The sequence below is a fragment of the Neolamprologus multifasciatus genome, chromosome 7 (genome assembly GCF_963576455.1).
Source record: "Neolamprologus multifasciatus chromosome 7, fNeoMul1.2, whole genome shotgun sequence".
In the NCBI taxonomy this organism is placed as follows: Eukaryota; Metazoa; Chordata; class Actinopteri; order Cichliformes; family Cichlidae; genus Neolamprologus; species Neolamprologus multifasciatus.
In genome coordinates, this window is record NC_140445.1 from 9,553,228 (window position 1) to 9,575,141 (window position 21,914).

Genomic DNA, 21,914 nt, shown 5'->3' on the forward strand with positions numbered 1-21,914 from the left:
ATACTGGTCTTCTGTAATAAGCATATTTAAATAATCCATATCAAGCATGAATGTCAGCTGATATATTATACAGTTTTTGTAAACTCTTAAACGTTACCCAGAAATTCAGTATAATTTAGATTCTTATAATTAACCAGGAAAATGTTTGGACAAAACTTCTCGTTTAATGTTTTTTCTTTATTTTTACTACTTTCTACATTGTAGATACTTACTGAAGACATCAAATATATGAATCATGATAAATGGAATTATGTAGCAAAGAAAAAAATTGATAAATAATTCTAAATGTGTCTTATATTTTAGATTCCTCAAAGTAGTCCCCCTTCACAGATGTGAGATTAGAAATTAGACCAGTGGAAATCTTTGAAATCTGTGTTTTGGTCTGATGAGTCCAAATTTGAGATCTTTGGTTACACCCGCTGTATGTTTGTGCGACAGAAAAGAACGGATGGCCTCTCGTGCATGGTTCGCACCGTGAAGCATGGAGGAGGAGGTGCTTTGCTAGTGACACTGTTGAGGATTTATTCAAAATTGATGGCACACTGAGCCAGCATGGCTACCACAGCATCCTGCAGCAACACGCCATCTCATCTGGTTTGTGCTTAGTTGAACAATCATTTATTTTTCAACAGGACAATGACCCCAGACACACCTCCAGCCTGTGTAAGGGCTATTTGACCAAGAAAGAGAGTGTTGGAGAGCTGTGCCAGATGGGCTGGCCTCCACAGACACCTGGCCTAAACCCAATCCAGATGGTTTGGGATGAAATTGACCGCAGACTGAAGGCAAAAGGGCCAACAAATGCTCAGCATCTCTGGGAACTTCTTCAAGACTGTTGGAAAACCATTTCAGTTCTAGTTAATGAGAACAGAGCCGACTAGATGATGTTGGTCCCTTAGGCTAGCCTGATGAAGTCTGTATGTTATTGTTTAGCCAGAGACTTTCACATCAGTGCCTAGTGGATGTCAATTGGAAGGGTTCTGGCAGTGCTCATCTTGTTTGTTCTGCCATCATGAAGGAGATAGACTACCTGTAAAACATCTTTAGGGTCCAAGTATCAGCTAATGATAGCAGTAGTGACACTAGCCCTAGCCAAATGCAGAAACTAGTGAAAAACAGAAAGGAGCAGCAAAAGAGGTCAGTGGCTTCCACCACTATTAATTTACCGTTCATACTTTGAGCTATTCAACCTCTTTATATAAGACTTTCCTCGACAGTAATTTCAGGTCACCTAACATTACAAAGATTTATGACACAAAAATTTAATGCAACACAGTTGACAAAGTAGACAGAGAAAGCTGTATTTAAGGTAAATGCACTTGGGGCAAAAGATTTATATACACTACACTCATCTCATGCTAAGTTTGGGCTTTGAATTCTTTGAAATGTTCTTTTAGGGTGTAATGCTAGTACGGCATCTATTTTTAATCAACTTTTCTCTAATATTGTAAGTATGCATATTAGGGCTGCCACAAACGATTATTTTGATAGTCGACGTAATAGTGACTAGTCGACTAATCGTGGCAGCCCTGATGCATATATACTCAAATATATGCATACATTTTAGATATTTTAATAAGTGCTGCTAGAGGTTGTACAGGTTCTTTTAACTTATCAAGACCAAGGTGTATTAACATCTTGTTAATGATAATGATTAACTACTAGTTTCTTTTTGCCAGCATTTTGCCAGCAGTTTGAAAGCACTCATTGGATTGACCAATACTCACAAAGTCCAAGGAACTCAGTGATGATCTAAGAAGGAGAATTGTAGATTTATACAAGTTGGAAGTTTCACACAAGTTTAAACCACTGCAGATTCTAAGACCAGCAGTTCAAACAATTGTGCCCAAGTTATTCAGAGGTGTCACCACATTGCCAAGGTCTGGAACAAGATCCAAACAGTCACACTCAGGATAGAGGAAATTGGTAGGGATGTTTACAAGCAAGGCTCACACCTAACATGAACTGAAAATTGCTGGAATACTACTGTCACTCTCCACAGTGACGTGAGTTTTACATCACCATGGAGTGTACTGACCATGAAAGAAGACCCTGCTCCAAAATGGACACCTTCAACCTTAACTGAAATTTGAATCTACCCAGAAGAAGCCAAATGCCTTCTGGAGAAAGGTTTCATGATCAGATGAGACCAACATTGACCAACAAGTCTAAATCAGACATTACTGGGGATCTATGCTTCAAGGGGAAATCTGCAATGTAGCTATGTCATAACTGCAAGCCCACAGCCCCGCAAACCCATCAAAACAATGTAACTACATGTCCAGTCAATGCCACTACTGTTATTGGCTTGGTCAGTACTGTAAATTTTTCTTGTGCATTTTTTCACTGCAGTTTTGGAATTTATCGGTAAGAGACAACAATCTTGGTCTTAATACAAGGACTAACAATCGTAGCATTGCTTGAGGGAGACTGCTGAAACTAATTTCAATTTCCATTAAATTTTAAAAAAGTATGCAGGGAGTTCCTGAAGGACAAATAAACTGATACCATCTGGCCACAGTTGCTAATGTCAATCAGCAACTGTACAAACACATAAAGGCACTAACATCTTATAGCCACAATCTGTGTGCCATAGGTTGACACTTAAAATTCGCTAATTTTTTCTCTCTCGCTAATTTCTAAAAAAAAAAAAAAAAAAAAAAAAAAAAAAAAAAAAAAAAAGCAAACAAACAAAAAAAACCAACAACAACAACCCCAAACCCCAAAACAAAAAAAAATAAAACAAGCAAAAACTGTTAAAAAAAAATAAAAATCCTTGATTAAAAATATTTACAAACATATAAACACAAACAGACAAACACACGTAACACACTATTAACAAGAAGGTGGCCACTTACGGTTCAGCTGGGCCTCGTGTGGGCATCTGTCCTGTAAATCAGAAAGAAAACAAGTACATGAAAATAAGGAGTGACTGGCTCTACAGTCAGAAACATTGCAGTTTTTATGATTAGTAAAAGCTTCCTGCACAAGCCACTGGCCTCACTGAGACTTGTGTAAACAGAAGTTGTATAAATAAACACTTAATATTAATTATTTAACCCATACAGTTTAGGCTTAAAATTAAAAGTTATAGTACAAATAAACTTCAGTCTTACCTAGTTTGACATAAAGAACACCTGTGGCAGAAATGACTTTGACTGAGTTAGATGCAACACACTGATAATAGCCCGTATCTGTTGTGTCCAGGTCCTGGATGCGGAGCTTAGAGCCTGCCTCTGTCTTGCGGATGGTTAGGCGTCCCTGTTCCTGTACTACAGGGGCATCATTCTTCAGCCAGCGGATAGACGGTCGAGGATTTCCTGCCACTTTGCAATGAAGGGTGGCTGTCTGCCCCTGAAAGAGGGTGATGTTGTTGACTGGCTCCTGGAACTCCAAAAAATATCCTTGAAGAAGTAAAACATTGGTTTTAAGCCTGATAATAGCATTCTGTCTAATAAAACATCTGGAGCATCAAGTTTGTTGCATTTGAATGTTAATTGGTACAGTGTGTCTCTGATTTTATTCTTTGCAGTGAAACCTATTTTAATAATTGTGAGCACACAAGCAGACGGCTCCCCTGAAGCAGCAGCAAACTGGGATGCAGCCAGATCAACCCCTGAACCATCACATAATCATAGTATTACTGCTCCAGCTAGGGGGTGTGAGACAAGGGTATAGGAAGATGTTGGAACATCCTTTGTCCTTTCTAGTGTGGTTCTATGGAGAATCTCGTATTGGACAAGTTGTAAGTTGGGGCTTTAGTCGTTTTGAAGGTGTTTAAGCATATTTGTGTCGAGAAGTTTTGATCTGGATTGATGGAAAGACTTATCCGTGATGGTTTATTTTTCCATAAAAACTTTGTTCGTTTCAAAGCTCTGCAAAGCTTTGAAACATACTTGGGGTAATTGTCTTCATGGTATATAAACCCATGACCAATCAATTTTAGTGTAGAAGGGATGATGAAGCACTAAGATATTGTGGTAGACCATCTTGTTCGTGATACCATCAATTTTCATTCATTTGCCCATGGAGTTTACAGAAATGGAACTCCATTTCCAGGTCTTAAAGTCTCTTTGAAATGAAATTTGAATCTCAGTGAGATTTTTACCTGGATAAATAAAGGACTAATAATAATTTTTTTTAAAAATAATTCCACATTTGAATCTCCACTGTGTTTCACTGTGGGTGCAGGACATCTATAATCAAAACAGTCTCTAGGTTTACTGCGGACATAAACATGACAATGCTGACCAAAGAGTTTAAATTTGGACTCATCTGTTCAGAGCACCTTCCTCCAATCATCTACAGTCCAGTATTAATGAACCATGTACACAATTGTTCAAAAAAAAAAAAAAGTAAATAACTAATGTATGGTTCTTAGTTTATTGTTTATACTTTATTGTCTCCACTCACTTGGTATCATGGTAGCCTTAGTTCTTGTTATCTGTTTTGCTCATAGTAACCCACTACGAGACTAGCAAAGTAAACCCTAACTTCTGAGTTTTCCTTGATATCCCATTATATCAAGTCTGTGTTAGGTTTTAACTTCTTAATTACTTGTAGTTTTACTTTGAAAGTCTTTTGTCTTGTGTACTGAGTGTCATTTCCCTTTTTTTTGTATCCCTGATTTGTTCTCAGTGTGTTTTTCCCTAGGCTCATTATCTTTTGTAATTATATTCCGATTCTCCGCTTGCCCCTTGTCGCATCGCCCCTTGTGGTTGTGTGTCCGTTAGTTCATGGGTTCCCTGATGACTCATTGTATTATGATTCCTTGCTCCAGCGCTGCTAGGTCTTTTGTTTGTTTGTTTGTTTGTTTTGTTTTTTAATTCTTTGATTTTAGCTTTAAAGCTTCTTTTCTGAGTCAGTTCCCGTTCCAAGTCTTGCACTTGGATCCACATCTCGTCTGCCACACACCCACTCATGATAGAATTAAGCTTAATTTTGGAAGATGTTAAACTGTATTTTATGAGTGTTTTTGTTATTTAGCCCAATTTCACTGGAATAATGGGTGGGACAAAACAGAAACCCAATCCATGTGAACAGCCTCACAAACGGCAACTTTCAAAATTACCATAATTGCACGGTATATCAAGCTCCTTTCAGTAAACTAAAAATAGTTTGATTCTCTGGATAAATCTGGACTGAGGATATTTACAAAACATGATCGTTTTGCATGACAGTCTTCACTCTAGGAACTGTGAATTGTTGTACAATACCTCAGTTACTTGCTTATAAAAACACATATAACAACAACAACTGATCTTACTGTCCCCCACCTGCTGCGCCCCACTTTTTAAAAACACCCAACTGTACTCATTTTTCTGTTTAGACGTGGAGGCAAAGTCACCCGCCAAAATATACACAACAATAGTTCTTTTTTAAATTTTCTCTTTTCAGTGTGTCCTACATAATAAATTCAATCTTAGAAAATTCATTGTAGTTAGAAATTAGATTCCAATAACATTTGTTTGTTTGATTTTTTGTCATAACATTTTGACCTACTTTTTACAGTCTATCATATTTCAGAGCCTGAACTTTTTCAGTTCTACTTGAGTATATAAGTTGATTCAGGACTTTTACCAAAATATTTTTTAACACAAGTAAAGAAAGGGAATAAAAAGGAATAGGTGCAGAGATAATGATAAATACACACTAAGATTATGGCTATTGGTACTTCTGCTTTATGAGCAGCAGACAGATTCTGGAGTTCATGCAGTGGAAAAACAGATCTGTGGCCTATTTCCCATCCTGACACAGCACTTCTATTCACAGGCTACAGAAGAGTAATGTTACCATAAAGCTCTTTAATCACAAATTGTTAATTTATCTGTTATGAAAATAAGTGTGTAAGGGCAGCGTAGTTAGGAAAGGAGAAAAAAGCATTAGTGATTAAAGGAGTCAAAACAAAACTGCACAGTTGCCTCTCACGCCCCCAAAAAACAAAACCCCACACTCCCTTGTATGGGTCAGTCACAACCTCACAGTTCTTTTGACCACATCATTTCCATGCAGTCCTGGCTGCTACTCCAGTGACTGCCTGACTTGAAGTTGTGGTGTGACCAGAGGTCCCTGCACTATGACAGTCTTGGTCCAACACTCAAGCTAACCTGTGCATAGTGTAAGGGCATCCCCGGCTTTTTAGGCTAATTTATTCTTTATTTTGACAAATGATAATCTGTCAAAAATACACAATTCTGCTGCAATTCACAACAGGAAAAATGAAAAAGTCAAGGCCACAACTAAGATTCCGGTTCAAGAGTGTTGCCGCATAACTTTATTGTGAAGCAACATTTTTAATTCTCTTATCAGTCACTTACAGAATGTAATGTAGTCCAGCAGAGGTTGGGGCAGAAAGCTTGCCGGCCAACACTCAGTGATCCACGGGGCCATCATCATTCTTGGCTGAAGTCCAAACTACTTTGGGACTAGTAAGGTATCAAATATCAAAGCTCAAGTACTTGATTGATTAGGCTTATCCCTGCGAGACAGAAGTAATGAAAAGCAGCTTTCTAACAAAACAGACTTTCCTGCAAGTTTCAAAAGCCTGGCCCACTAAGAGCAATAGCTTGTTTGTCCCAGAAACAACTACTCAAGGAATGCAGCTGATAACTGCACAGAGGAGCTATTCCTAAATCAAAGATACTGAGACAGCAACAGAAATTGTGAATTATAATGTTTTGATCTGCTGATGGGAGTCTGACATATTACTATGAAATAATTATTTAAATCTGCCATGTGCTTTACTCAGAGTTTGGGTGAGCTCAGGCCCTATGGGTCACAAGACAATGCTGTATATGTTCTAATTAGGAATGGAAACACTCAACTCAGTCTTTCTGCAACAGTGTTGAATCTTTCCCTTAAAGTACTGACACTACTTGCAACATTCCCAACTAATTGTTAGCATACAGACCAATGGGTCTAGTCACTACTTCTGAGTAGCTCTCCAGATATAATCTACATTGTCAGATGTAGCTCGTGACCACAGCATTTGATTTTAGTCTCTAGACAAGCTCAAAAAGTCCAAATGTGACATTTTGATGTGATGACAGAGGTCAGTAGGATGAAACCAAGTCATTGGGTGAAACTATAAAGTGATATTATGGCTTGGTGAGCTATGTCAAGCTTAAAGTCAGAGTTTTCTGTCTCTTGAATGTGGCTCTCTTTTAAATTGGCTAAATCACTGTGAAAATCACAACAGAAAGAAAGCCTGGCTGCATTGAACTTTGTTCATAGTATACCCTTCACGAATCAGTGCATAGTAACAGCAAACAGCAAAATACTTCTACAAGTCATTTTTGATATGGATTATAGAAACAGTCCAATAGTAATTGAGCTTTAGTTGTGTACATAACTGACACAAACAGCATCAGAAAACAAAAAATTTCAATCTCACCTTCGACTGTTGGCGCAGCTCCACTCTGAGCTTCAGCCACACCACCTATGCCTACTGAGAGGCCCGGATTTTCTGGAGGACAGAATTTGAGGGAATGAGTTCAAGTGAAACCTAAAATAAAAACAAGACCATGCAAACTGGTGGAGGTTCCAAGATGTTGCAAACACTTAAAAATACAGACTAAAATTTTGCATTCTATCCTTGAAATTTCCCACTCGTGGGACTAATAAAGGTATATCTTATCTTATTTTATCTTATCTTATGGTGGTGCTTAAAATTCTGCTTTGTCCCAAGTACTGAGAATGTAAAAGTGCCTCCCAGAATTTTAAATGCGGAACTTTCATTTGATGTAAATGAAGGAGGCCCTCGGCAAACTAAACTAAAGTGGATGCCTGCAAAACTGCAAAACCCCTCCACAACATGTAGCCCATGCAAAAATATGCTTGAGGAGGTAGGCATATCATTGTTAAAGGTAAGACGTGCCTTGATAAATGTGAATATATTTTTCATGGTATACCAAGATATAGTGACAAACCAACAAATATGTGCTATGTCTGTTCAACCATTTATAAAAATAAAATCAAATAAATAATAATAATCAGCTATAAGAGGGTCGTTGACCCACTATTAATCATGTGCTTCATCACATAAGTCAAGGTGTGAAAACAGGTGTGAGCCATTACCACTACAGGCTGGATGAGAGGTGAAACATCTTCGATAATTAAAAATAAATAAATAAAAAAAAAATCCAGTCGCTTTATTTCCAAGTTCCTTAGACTACCATGATCTGGATGACTGATAACCTTCACAGACAAGCTAGTACAATGTTGTAATTTTTTTTTTTTTCTGCACATTTGTGTCAAATGAGAAATGCCATTTCTGTTAAATCACATTCAGTCCTCAATTTACATTTTACATCATCCACTACAAGAAAGAAAGACAAAAACTTAGAAGACAAAACCATCATCATGAAAACCTCTAGGATCCACTTAATGGGGATACAGTCAGGTTTAATAAGTGCTGTCAAAAGTCTTTATAATTGTGTTCCGAGTAGTATTAAGGACTCTAATAAACTAATGTTTTTTGCTGCACTATAGTAAAAACCAAGAAAACCAAAAACTGAGTTAAGCTTCCTAAGGCCTGGTCAAACCAGGCAGCAGCTGTGATTGATTACATGTATCAAATGCCTTGGAAAATGAGGGACTTGGGGCAATGGGATGCTTTTCCATCCACAGCTGAATAGGGCTGCTGGCTGCTGCATTCCAAGAGCTTGCTGCCTCTGTCATGAAAAGGCCCTTTGAGCGCTAAGAGGCCAGGCTACGGCTCTATGTGCTGGGGTTTTGACTGAGGGCTGTCTGGCACACCACAACACTTTCCTTCCCTCTCCTGGCTATCTTGCTGAAAATGTGTGCGCTGATCTCCTCCTGTAGCATAGTGTATTGACCCTTGTCTTTCTTATTCTTCATCCTACACTCATCTACACTTTTATGCCTTTTTTATGCCCTACACTTATTCTTTGAGATTTCTGATATTTTCAGAGAGCAGGCTGGAGTTCTACAAAAATGTACTGAAAGCAGAGCTACTTCAGAGAGAAGTTATGTTGCTAGTTGAATAAAATCTCAAGTTTAGTAAGGAGAGGTAAAGAACCACAGCATCAAAGGAGGAAATCCTGATTTGAAATCTAATCACTGTCTTCAAAGAATGAAGACAGTGTCGATTTCATGCAGAAAGTCTTTAAAACCGATCAGCTTAGGTTCATACCAATCGCTGTGATTTGTTTCCTTTTCATCCTCGTTCAGCAATTTTTGATCTGCAGTCTGTAAGTCCATAAACTCTCCCAAATAATCATCAAATGTTTTCATGTGTTCATCTATGGAAGCTTTTGATTCTCCAGCATCAATGAGAGCATTAATGTCATTTCGTTTTTTTGTCAGAACGCCAAGTTTTGCTCTGCGTTTATTAATCAAATTAAAAAGCTCTCTTTCTTGTTCCTCCATTTTAACCACAAAATTCGTTTCACAAGGTCCAAAAGATAATTGTTTAATACAAATGTTTCATGTTGCAGCTCAGCGTCTCGGCTCATCCAAACAAAGTTTCGCATTTACTCACGAACTTTGCGTCATTTTTTCAGTCCATGCTGCGAAGATCCAATCTTCCAATTCCAATCTTGCAAGTTTTTCCCAGCTTCCAAGTTGACATCCAAGCAAATCAAATGATTTTTTGACTTAAATGTCACGGCCTTTTATGTTCCAAACACCAAAAAAGTCCAAGAAAAGGCAGTGGGTGGCAACGGGAGGTTTGTTTTTGGAACGCACTTTTGAAGTTGTTAAAGCAAATTGAGTTAACTTTCATTTAATTTTAAGTTTTAAGAAGTTATTTGGTTGATTTTTGTTTATAATTTTCCACGAAATAAACGGCATATGATTTTTAAACAATGGAGTCAGAAGTGTATTCTAAAACAAACCTCCCGTTGCTACCCACGGCCTTTTCTTGGACTTTTTTGGTGTTTGGAACATAAAAGGCCATGACATTTAAGTCAAAAAATCATTTGATTCGCTTGGATGTCAACTTGGAAGCTGGGAAAAACTTGCAAGATTGGATCTTCGCAGCATGGACTGAAAAAATGACGCAAAGTTCGTGAGTAAATGCGAAACTTTGTTTGGATGAGCCGAGACGCTGAGCTGCAACATGAAACATTTGTATTAAACAATTATCTTTTGGACCTTGTGAAACGAATTTTGTGGTTAAAATGGAGGAACAAGAAAGAGAGCTTTTTAATTTGATTAATAAACGCAGAGCAAAACTTGGCGTTCTGACAAAAAAACGAAATGACATTAATGCTCTCATTGATGCTGGAGAATCAAAAGCTTCCATAGATGAACACATGAAAACATTTGATGATTATTTGGGAGAGTTTATGGACTTACAGACTTCAGTTCAAAAATTGCTGAACGATGATGAAAAGGAAACAGATCACAGCGATTGGTATGAACCTAAGCTGATCGGTTTTAAAGACTTTCTGCATGAAATCGACACTTGGATAAATGCAGACCCTGATCCACAAAAGGATGAAGTTGCAGCCTTTAATGTTGAATCAAAGGTAGCATCTCATGACAGTGACATTGCGCCGCATGATAGTGTCTCACAAGTAGCGCAAGAAACGAGCGACATGATTTCTGAACGAGTTGCTAAACCTGTCAGCAAGGGCTCTAGTAAAGCGCCCAGTAATGTTACTGCAGCCTTAAGTTTAAGGAGTAAAAGCTCGCGTGCAGCTTCAATGGCGCTGATAGAAGCTGAGTTGGAAAGAGCCGCTTTGAAAGCGGAGGTGGACACACTGCAAGAAAAACATGCGCTCGAACTGGAAGAAGTTCAATTAAAAGCAAGAAAAGAAGTATTGGCTCTAAGAACTAAGTTGGTTATGGCAGATGCAAAAATGCAAATTTTCACCTCTGCTCAGGATCAGCAGAGCCTTGATTCCAGGGCTGAGGTTGAATCAGAAGGCAGGATTACAGCTCCTTCTGGAACATCTACTGAGTTCATACCTGCTGCTACAGCTCAAAAGGCTCCAAAAACAAAGAAAGCCCCTTTAGTTCATTCACCTTTGCCAATGCAAATGTGACATAAAAGGCCGTGACAGAATGCTTGTGGTTGAAGGAGTTCTGCAAAGCCACAAGGAGCATACTGAAAATGCAACAATACATATTTTTGTTTAATTAATACACATTCCAGAGAGCTACTGAGATCTGTTGATCAGCTAGTATGGTGTCATCTTGTCACCACCTGATGAAATTGTCAAGAAGTGATAATGTCAGCTAAATAAAAAAAAAAAAAATAAACACACACCCAAGGACAGAGAGGAAACAACAGCAGTCGGTATGGTGATTCACATGGTGAGGATGTCCCCATTCCCATCACGGCCACCCAAATCACCAAAGACAGAACACTAAAACATATGGTGGTGACAGACAGCCACAAAACCCTAGAGACCTCAGGCCTTGCGACCCACAGTGACGATCAAGATCAAACCCAAAACACCCTCACCAAGATCTAACAGAGGCCAGACAGCTCATCGAAGACCCACACAGGAAGCACAAACAGCCTGGGAAAAAAGTCCAAAGCACTGCAAAGAGCCAAGAGACAGCTAATAAGAGCCCAGGAAGGACATCATTTGGCACAACCATGGCCGCGAGGCACAACCCCATTCGTCCCCGGTGACCCTGCCATTAGGGGAGGGCAAAAGCAGCATGAGCAACACCCCGGCTCTAGCCCAGCCCATCCCATTCACCCAGCATCCAAGGGAGCCTACAGCCCCACGCAGTCCAGCAAGAGCAAATTGCTCTTGGAATAAAAAGTTCTTATCAGCTTTATATATGAATGAGCATCATGCTCTTCAGTAAACATTGACACTGTTGTTACTTAGATCTGTAAGGTTATGTATATATCACTTTGAACTCAATTAAATTAAATTTTAGTGATGTCAGCGGTAATCTCTGCACGGGGCTAACCACGTTGACGCCATGCAGTCATACAAAGGCCGATCTACGCTAACTCACTAACGGAGATTTGCAGCGTTAATGGGGTTATAGCGTTAACGTCATTTTAACAAGATTAACGCTGACAGCACTATTCAATTTACATAACACCAAACCACAACAATAGTTACCTCAAGGCACTTTCTAGTGTAAGGTAAAGACCCTACAATAACCTACAGAAGAAAAAAAACAAAAAACGGAGAAAACATTGACAATCAGAAGAAACACTATGCTCTATCTATAATCATTGTCAAGAAGGAAAGTTTTAGCCTAACTTTAAAAGTAGAAAGGGTGTCTGTCTACCAAATTCAAAGTGAGAGCTGGTTCCACAGAAGAGGGGCCTGAAAACTCCATTCCACTTTTAAATTTCCCAGGAACTACAAGTAAACCAGCAGTCTGAGAGTGAAGTGCTCTATTGGTGTCATACGGAAATATGACGTCTTTAAGATAAGCTGGGGCCTGATTTTTCAAAACCTTGAATGTGAAGAGCAGGATTTTAAATTCGATCATGGATTTAACAGGGAGCCAAAATAGAGAAGCCAAGACAGGAGAAATATGCTCTCTTTTTAGTCCCATGCAGTACACTGGCTGCAGCATTTTGGATCAACTGTAGGCTTTTCAAGCAGCTTTTAGGACAACCTGATAATAATCAATAACAATAATCCAGCCTGGAAGTAATGAATAGATTAACCAGTTTTTCAGCGTCACTCGGAGACAGAATGTTTCTAATTTTAAGGATATTGTACAAAATGAAGCAAAGCAGTCCTGCATATTTGAAGTACAAGAAAATGACTCAAAGGTTCTTCAATGTGACTGGAGGCCAATCTAAAGTACATATCTGGTTAGACACCACGTTTCTAAGGGCCAAGTGCAATAACCCCAGTTTTATTCGACTTTAAAAGCAATAAATTAGAGGACATCCAGGTATCACTATTATTAATGGAGGCCGAGGAGTGGGTAAACATCTTACACACTGAGGAGAAAGGTACATGAGGGACAGAAGAATAGTCCATCAGCTATGAGCTGTGAATATAATTAGCAGGTGATTAAAAAGAGTTTGCATTGGATAAAGTATGTGAAGATTGTAATATAAAATACAAGCTTTTACATAAAAAATTTATTTTAAAAAAAGACTAGACAAAACACTGCTGTGCATTGTAACAGAAACATTAAGCAGTACTTTACCGCAAAGAGAACCGGAACCAAGTCTGGTTACATGATTTTATATACATGATGTACAGTGACTAAGGAGAAGGTGCATGACATCCACTAATCAAAGGGTCCATAGGCACTAATAAACGCCAAATTGTCCGTGATATATTTACTAGGGTTTAGCATTTTAAAAGGTAAAAAATACAAAAAAAACCAAAAAAAACTGTTTGAATATCAGTCCATTTACTATTTTGACCAAAGTAATCATACAGAAGCCTCAAAGATGCTACTTTGTACAGTTTCTTTCTTCTTTTTCAACATGTGCTACAGGCTTAAACTAACCTCTGTAAATGCACTCTTTTTATTACCTCACTCATGCTGCCCAATCTTAAAAGTTTTCCATCTACTAGAGTTTGAAATGCTTATAAAATACACCATTAATAATAATATACTATCCATCCATTCATCTTCTTCTACTTATCAGTGGCCGGGTCACAGGGGGCAGCGGCCTAAGCAGAGAAGCCCAGACCTCTCTGTCCCCTGCCACCTCTTCCAGCTTGTCCGGGGGAACACCAAGGCGTTCCCAGGCCAGCCAGGAGATATAATCTCTCCAGCGTGACTTGGATCTGCCAGCTTTTACACACTCCGCAGGTCTGGTGATACGATTACAAAATCGATCATTGACCTGCAGCCTAGCGTGTCCTGGTGTCACGTGCGCTTATGGACACTTGTGTTCAAACATGGTGTTCCTTATACCAAATTACAGTTTGCACAGAAGTCCAACAACAAAACACTGTTTGGGTTCAGATCCAGGAGGCTATTCCTCTCAGTCACGCCCCTCCGGGTCTCATTGCCATTGCATACATGAGCATTGAAGTCTCCCAGTAGGATAACAGAGTCCCCAGGCGGAGCACCCACCAGCACCCCACCAAGGGACCCCAAGAAGGCTGGGCTCCAAGAAGAGTGGCGCACTTTCGTCATCACTTATGCGCCGAGTGGCACATAAGTGCAGACGACAGTCAGGACCCAGTCCCCGACCCGAAGGCGCAGGGAACAAACCCTCTTGTCCACTGGGAGAAACCCCCATGTACAGGCAGCAAGCCGAGGGGATACTAGGATACCCACTCCAGCCCACCGCCAGGGGCAACTCCACACTGAGACAGAGTCCAGCCCCTCTCCAGGAGACTGGTTCCAGAACCCAAGCTGTGCATTGTGGTGAGCCCAACCATATCTAGCCAGTACCTCTCAACTTCACGCATCAGTTCAGGCTCCTTCCCCACCAGAGAGGTGACATTCCATGTTCCAATTGCTAGTCTTGGTAGCCGGGGATTGGTTCGCCAAGGCCTCCTCTCCTGGCCGTGCGCAGCACACAATGCATGCAAACCCTACGGCACCTCCTGTGGGTAGTGGGCCTGCAGGAGGTGGGGCCATGTCCCTTTTTTGGGATGTGCCTGGCCAGGGCGGTGGGCCCGGTAACTAGGGCTGGGTATCGTCACTGATTTCTAGAATCGATTCAATTCCGATTCACAAGGTCCCGAATCGATTTGATCCACGATTCGATTTAATTCGATTTAATTCGATTCGATTCAATTCGATTTGAATCTGGGAAATTTTGACAGTCAGAAATATTATAATTCAGATCAGTACATTTACATATTTTTGTATCTATAAAAAGGAAGCTGACACTTTCCAGACTTTATCAAAGGTGTGAGCATCACAGCAGAGGCCTTTGTGTCAAAGTAGCTGAAGATAAAACACAGAAAAACATGAAGGTGATTTTCCTGTTCTGGGATTTTATAAAAATATTCTGCAGTACATCAAAAACGAAAGAAAACCATTAATCAACACATGAATGTTACCTCTGAAGTTACAGCGGTTTTATTAGAGAGCCTTTTGCATTTTGCATAATTTTAAAAAGTTGAAATTTGTTCAATATTGAACGGCAGAAATTAGGTTTGTATGAAAGAAAGTATGTAAAACGGAAAAAAAACGTCGGCCGACAGCGCTGTAAACAACGGTAGACTTGTGTGTAACAAGCAAGCAAATAATAAAGAAAACAGACAGACAGGGAGAGAGGGAGAGAGAGAGAGAGCTGTGCATGAAGTGTGATTTTATCCTGGTGGAAGCAAAACAGCAAAAGTCAGAGGGAATTCATGACGATGTTTATGTGAAGCGTAGTTTGGATCTTCTTTTGCTCCTGATTCAGTCAATATTGTTTGGAGAGAGATAAAACTAACAGCTTTATGATCAGCGCAAAAAGGGCGTAAACACACAGCGCGGACCCGCGGATCAGAATCAGAATCTGTCGGCTTTCAGCCCCGACCGTCAGCTGAGAAAGGCGACATCTCACTGATTCTGATCCGCGCTGTGTGTTTACGTCTTTGTGCAAAATCCGTGTACCTGCTCTCATTTACTGTCTTAGCTGTTTGGTGGTTGTTGAAATTTTGTGATCTTTCACCTGAGATTCTGGCATTTTGGGCAAAATAAATTTATATTAAAAAATCGATTCAGGATTTTAATGAATCGATTTTACGTTATCCAAGCCAGAATCGATTTTAATCGATAAATCGATTATAAAAACCCACCCCTACCGGTAACGCAATCCTGGGCAGGGTGAACTGTCCCCTTGGTGTTCTGTGTGCCATGGGAGACCCTACCATGGGTCAGAAGCTCCCGGACAACATAGCCCCTGGGATCCTTGGGACACCCAAACCCCTCCACCACAATATGGTAGCAATTCACGGAGGGCTAGAATAATGACTTACTAATACAAAGAATAAAGAAAAAAGAAAAAAGAAGAAAAAGAAAACAAATAAAATTTGTGTTTAGGACATTAACAAGAGGCAAAATTATGTTTTGTTGCTTTCAGCCTATTTTACATGTCCAAGGCTAAAGAATTATGTATTTACACATATGGCACAACAGTGGTAACTTCACAAATTACTTTTAAAAAGTTATCCTAATAGCGTCAGGCAGGTGAGCTAAGAAAGAGTGACAGTTTAATTTACAAACTGTGTGTTCATTTAAACATTTTGATTTACTGAAATGAACACCATTTATTATTTACCTATAATTACATACATAACCACACAACACATACTCTATAATTAAAGCAAATGCCAAAAGAAAGAAATCTTCATTCTGTCAATATTGTGGGATAACGCTTTGAGGACCCATGCCAGCAACGTTATGTATACATGGTATGTATCACATAAAAAAACAAACAAACAAACAAAAATGGTTACATTGTAATGTTGGTTCTCTGAATGAGAGGCTCCCTCTTCAGTCAGTTACATATTCCATAGGTATAAAGCAACTCTTTAAGACACCCAGAGAGGAGGGAGTACTGGTCAGCTGGAAGAGTAAAAGGAGTGAAGACATAGAAGATAGTCAGTGACCCCTGGCCACTTTGATTTACTGAAAATTGGTGCGTTCCAAAACTCTTGACCATTAGTCTAAGTTAGCTGTTTAAAACTACTCTTTCAAGAACTTTTCAAATAAAAGGAAAGGTTGGAGATTCACCAGTTAGCTAGAACATCTATGGCTTTTTAAGTAATGGTCTAATTACTGCCACCTTAAAGGCCTGTGGTACATAGCCCATTAATAGAGATGGGTTGATCATTGTTAGGTCATCTTTAAGCATCTTTGGCAGAGTGGGGTCTAATAAACATGTTGATGCTTTGAAAGAAGTAATTACTGAAGTTAACTAACTAACGATCAACTGAAGAGAAAGAGTCTAGATAAATATCAGAGGCAATGAAAGCAGTTGTATATAATGTAAATGGATAATTGATGAAACTCGTCTCCTAGATATTACACATTGAACTGAACCTATCACTTTCCATTTCTGGTAACAATACAAATCCAATTATATCTATTCAAAGCACCCATATACCACAGTTATTAGGTCATCCATGGCTGAGTAAATATAACCATCATATTGACTGGACTTTTCGAAAAACCTTTAGCACTCTCGCTCCCACCACGCTATAGACCTGTTTCCTAGTGCTTCAATTCCTACAAGCTGTCTTCATAGATACCTCCAAAGACAAAATTCTCCCTCAGTTCAGCACTACTGGCTCCTTAAGATGGAAGCACAAATCTCTGAGGAGAGTTCATGGATGGCATGGTTTGCTATCCCTGACAAAACCAGAGGCATCCCGATAAGCCAGTGAGTTGCTGGGAATCTCCTATAATGAGGAAGATACTGTCATGGTTCCCCAGTCTGGAGCCTTGCATTGGGACTGGGATCAGACCCAACGCACATTTTGCAGGAGCGGTTATAGGGTCACCACAGGCGGTAGTAGGCAGCTAAAAATAGATAGCAGGTCCCAATATTGTTAGAAGGATGGAGAGTGCAACAGAAATTTAAGAGACCATAACTGCAACAACATTTTTGGAGTATAAAACTGGACCGGTTGGAGAGTATAAAACTAAAAAAAAGAGGAAAATTGGATATTTGGAAAGGTTTTTAAATCGCTATAAATCAAGAAGGCAAAGAGCTAGACATTGTCACATTTCTCAAAATACACAAAGTTCAGCCATGTGACGAGCTTGCTATCTTGGTGGGCAAAACTACTTCACCATGACCGCAAATAGAGGACAGTCAGTAGTACTGCAGGACTACAGTGTATTTTTTTTCACCTGTCTCGAGGCAAGAGTACTTGGATCATCTATCCATGGAGGAAAAACAAAGATACGAAGGGAAAACATAAATTTTGCGGTCTTGTGATCCATATTCTGCCCCAATAGCTTTAATTAAATCCCTGAAAGTGGCAACATCCCTCCCAGAGCTCCTTGTTCAGTAATATCTACATGTATGTTGTAGAGAATCCCATCTTTGTTGTTACTGTTGTTGTGTTACTATAGCCAGGAGCTCTTTGGTTCAAGCTGTAACCAGAAGCTGCTCTGTATATTCATTTAGTGACTTAAACTACTGCCAGGATGAAAGCTAAAGTACCGACAGCTACTTGCATCTTTGATCTGAATGGGTAAATAATGCCACTATGTAGGAGGTAAAGAACAAGGAATCGTTCATCCGTATATAAAAAAAGATAAGCGCTACTTAACTAGCTTAAGCAAACTACCAAACATATATCTTACATTATGTTTGCCTGGACATTTACAGTTTAGGGCCAGGAAAGTTCTGGTAGTATTAATTTTTTTTACATTAATGTTGTGCCATAGCTGTAAGTTGACCAAGTATTTTTATGTCTGTAGATCATTTCTACAGTTTAAATGAGCCACCACTGACAGTTGGGGTCTCTGCAGTGGTCTTCATGTTTTTGATTGGTGTGGAGAGATACTGTGTGGACTGGATAAACATGTTTGAACATGTACCTAAGTGTATCACATACATCTAGATGGAAGATTAGGTAACCACAGGATCAAGAATTGTCCAATGATTATCATGAGATGAAAGATCTGTTTGATCTTTTGTTCATTTTCCCTCATTTTCTTTGGTAGAAACTGGAGCAAAAGTGCTGTGTAATTAGGGTAAGCACACAAAATGGGTTCAACTTTGATACTGGTTAAAAGCAGGAAGCAAGAAATGGTCATTTACCCTTCCAAATTAAAAGGCTATTTTTATTCAGAAGTCATTTACTCACATGCAACATCCAAACTGCTGAGCTGAGCTACCAGGGGACGAGGGTAAAATCAAAAGCCAAATTAGACAGGGAAAAAATGAGAGCGGAAATCCAAAATTGTTACTCCCCTAAGCCAACTGTAGACTGGAAACTCCGAATCTAACGTGCCAGAATGTGTGGTAGTACAACAAATCATTTCACTGGTCAAACATTTATCAACTCACCACTGAGAATAAGGACACATAAATGATTATGATAATTCATAAAAGTTAAAGGTTAGTGTGGCTGACAAACACACCACAATACCCTGAAGCATCATACCAAGTAGCCACTCAGTCGGGTTGCTATGTGGCTCCAAAAGAAGACACATCTATTAAAACAAACAAACAAACAAACAAACAAACAAACAAAACACTACTGTGTGCATTCAAATTACTACTATTATTACTACTATGTCATAGCAGCCTGTTTATTATTTGCTGTTTGTTAATGTCCAATTGTTTAGTAAATTCTATATTTAATTCATCTACTTCTACACACACTGGTAGATAAAGCTAATTTAAGTTCAATCTCTGATCACTGATTCGGGCAGTTCTTTTAAAGCATTTTTTCCAAATCACTTTAATTTCCGTTGTCATTAAAGTTGACAGTTGTGATTCTTTGTGTATTGTTCGCTCTCTTTATAAGAGAAAACTGCAAAAAAAACCCAAACATATTTAAGCGAATTAAATATTTTACTTTTTAAATCTGAAATATATTTATAATGGTATTTTGCTGTTGATATTAGTTAATTATTGCAGGTGAATAATTTGCTAGTTTTTAATCCATTTTAAAATGTATACTATACAATAAAGATGTGTGCAAAATGTGAAAAGGGGATGGAAACTTTTAGACAACTGTATATTGTAAGCACTTTTTGAGATTGTAGGACTAAATTCTAACTGGAAATCAAAGGTGGTGAAGTTCTTCTTTTGCACAAACTATATCCAGATGTGACCAACAGGGTCATTCACGCTTATCATCTACACATAAACATGTATGAAAAACTATGTTGCAGTCTCTCTCACATAATGTATCATGGATTGTCAGATGGTATCACTTGCCTGCAATGGAATTTCCCCTTTCTCTGATGCTATCTTTCCACCCTACAAGCCCTCATCATTGAAGCTTACACAAGAGTAACTCCATCCCCGTGACTGAGTTAAAACAACAAAAGACAACTCGTTTGAAAAAAAAAACAAAACAACAACAACAAAAAACACCAAAGAGTTTTTTTTTAATTTATTTTACCGTTTGGGTAATCAAATACAAGACAATACATGGCACTGGGAAGGTTGTGATGAGGACTGAGCTGAGTTATTTCCATTTCATTGGATCTTAGATAAGTGGGTGCATACCATTTTGGCTCTGTTTAAAAGCCAGAGTTAGCTGTGGAAAAGAGGCCGTTTTGATGCACATGGAGCACTACTATGTGCCAATTGTTTATCTTTCTCCAGACCAGTTATTAGTCATTCTTTCCTTTCCATCCAAATAGTTTGAGGGAAGAACAGTAAAGCAGAACTGAAAAGCAGCAGCAGAATTTCATTTAGTTGTGAATGAAACTCCTATTTTCTTTAAAACCCTTTGGCCCAGTCTCTGACCTATGATTAACTAAGCATCTGCTGGATGTTTTGGAAGAGCAGCAAGAAGAGGAAGCATCCTTTCTACATTCTACAGACTCCTGACAGACCTCCTGACAGTGTGACAACCACAGGATTTTTCGGCTAGAAAGGAGAATTCATGATTGATAATGATGTCCTTTTTATGCAATTTTGTGTTAGTTTTCCACCATCCAAAAAAGTTCTTTTTTCCCCCCTCTCTCCACAGAATATTTTCCCACAAGTCTGTGGGATCATCAAGATATTTATTTTAAGAAATGTGAGATAATCCTTTGGATTTTTTTTGATTAACAGTGGTTTTTGACTCAGGACTAGGGATGGGTATCGTTTAGGTTTTATCTGATACCGGTGCCAAACTGGTACTTTTGAAACGGTGCCGGTGCTTAAACGGTGCTCGAACCGGTGCTTAAAGAATGGAGAACACAAGCTTTGTCCAAAAACCTCTCATGTTCAGCTGTTTTTTTGTAAAAAGATAACAATGTTAGCCTTTTCTGCAGCTATAGGGCATATATGGTATCACTCTTGGCTGGAAGCAGTGCTTAAACAATGGAAAAAACACAAATTTGTCCAAAAACCTCTCATGTTTAGCTGTTTCCCACTTTTTCTTTGGTCATTTTAGCCTTTTTGTCCAGGGTGAAGGGAGTATCTGCCATCAAACAAGAAGGCAGCCGCATGTAGCTATGATGATGTTTGCTAGTTCACCTTACATGCATTAATTTAATAACGTGGTTAGCCTACTCAACGTAAATTAAACACGAACAACATTAAGCTACTCACGCAGAGAAGAACGGCTGCTGCTGCCATCATCATCCTCATCATTTCTGTTACACTGGCAGGGCTAGGGGCCAGGACTCTACTCTTCAGCTTTTTGGGGGATGTTGCTAACTCTGGGTCCGATAACAGGCACCACACCTGCAGTAGATGCGCTCGGTGTGAGGTCTCGCAGCAAGCTATCAAATACGGCGCATTTCTCGGCTTTTAAAAAAAAACGCTAAGCGTCGCCAGGTGTTTCATCGGATTTCAGGTGTTACCTCCTTTCCACAGTATCAGCTTAAAGCACTTGTTGCAGGCTGCTGAGTTTGCATATTTTGCTGTGAAGTACAGCCAGACTTTGACCGCTTCGTCTTGGACATTTTTAATCTGTAGCTCTGCTCTAAAAGAACGTACGTACCTGGACCCGCCTACTATCCCCGGAAACGTAAAATGATTGGCTACAATTCGAAGTGTATCACATCTCAGGAAAAAAAAGCACCGAAATAAAGCACCGAAATGTGCGCTGCTTTTCGGTCTGGTTACTACCGTTTATGTCAGAACCGGTGCCATCATGGCACCGGACACCGGTACCCATCCCTACTCAGGACTGTCCGATGGATCCCTTTTTACCCAGCCTCTTTCTTTCTTACGGTTGGGTCATGAACACTGACCTTAACACGGCCTAAATTTTAGTCATCAACTAATAATTATGCACCTCCATGTGTACATCCACATGCCTGCCCTTTTTTCTGTGATCGCACACTTTTTTCCATGCAGAATTTACATTATAAAGGACTAATGCACCTCAAACAGAAAAATTCAAGCGGACATCGAAGTA

General features: G+C 39.3%; 1 protein-coding gene across 1 annotated transcript in view; it reads right to left on the reverse strand.

Moving 5' to 3' along the window:
* ror2 (receptor tyrosine kinase-like orphan receptor 2) overlaps nucleotides 1-21,914 on the reverse strand; it is a 43,982-nt gene that overhangs the window by 11,651 nt on the left and 10,417 nt on the right. Inside the window, exons 2-4 of the mRNA XM_085167246.1 lie at nucleotides 7,394-7,465; nucleotides 3,117-3,404; nucleotides 2,859-2,889 (exon numbers count right to left, since the gene is read on the reverse strand). Of these exons, the coding sequence (XP_085023372.1) occupies nucleotides 2,859-2,889; nucleotides 3,117-3,404; nucleotides 7,394-7,465 (391 nt within the window). The remainder of the gene's footprint in view (nucleotides 1-2,858; nucleotides 2,890-3,116; nucleotides 3,405-7,393; nucleotides 7,466-21,914) is intronic.